Source organism: Micromys minutus (assembly GCF_963924665.1).
Source record: "Micromys minutus genome assembly, chromosome: 11".
Taxonomy (NCBI): Eukaryota; Metazoa; Chordata; class Mammalia; order Rodentia; family Muridae; genus Micromys; species Micromys minutus.
In genome coordinates, this window is record NC_137980.1 from 36,808,580 (window position 1) to 36,809,224 (window position 645).

Here is a 645-nt window from a genome sequence, read left to right on the forward strand (position 1 = left end):
GTTTGCTGGCGATAAAGACGTGACTCGTGAAGCTGCCACTAATGGAGTGCTACTGTACCTGGACAAAGAAGATAAGGTCACCTAAAACTGGAGAAAGGCAACTTGCTTGGCGGTTGGCAGTATTCAACATTTTCTGGCTTCCTGGTGTTTCCTCTGTAGAACCTGACTTCTCCTTGATGCCCAAGAGTGAGGGCGCCCACCCCTGGGTTCTCAGAAGATCACTCTTGGATTGATGTCTCTTACTGTTTTGTTCGTGGGTGACTATGGATTCTCTCTGAGAATTCTAGACCTGCCTGGGCAAACACAGAGTTTCACAGATCATTTTCGTGTGTGTACCAGTTTCCTTTGATGTGGATCAGGACTCCAAAGCTGAAAAATCCCTAATTTGCTTACATGTTAACTGTCAGAAGCCGTCTCGAGGTTTGTTCTGTTTAGTTTCCTCCGATTCCAGCATTGGCTGTAGATGTGGGGCTTTTATTTCTTTGTTTTTGAAAGACCGGCTAGTGGGTCTGAACGTTAGAAAATTTGGAAGTTCTGACTTCAGTGGGTATAGTGGACCTGCCAAAGACATGTGTACACACGTGAATATGTTGATTATATGTTTTTTTTTCTTTTAAATTCTAATCACTTTGGGATTTGTTTGTT

At 43.3% G+C, this 645-nt stretch overlaps 1 protein-coding gene across 1 annotated transcript in view; it reads left to right on the forward strand.

Annotated features, from left to right (window-relative positions):
* The window catches only part of CBLN4 (cerebellin 4 precursor), a gene marked incomplete at both ends in the record, with an annotated part of 4,537 nt that extends 4,452 nt beyond the window's left edge, over window positions 1-85 (forward strand). Inside the window, one exon of the mRNA XM_080925165.1 lies at window positions 1-85. This exon is cut by the window's left edge and continues 9 nt beyond it. Within this exon, the coding sequence (XP_080781291.1) occupies window positions 1-85 (85 nt within the window).
* Between the last annotated feature and the right edge of the window lie 560 nt (window positions 86-645).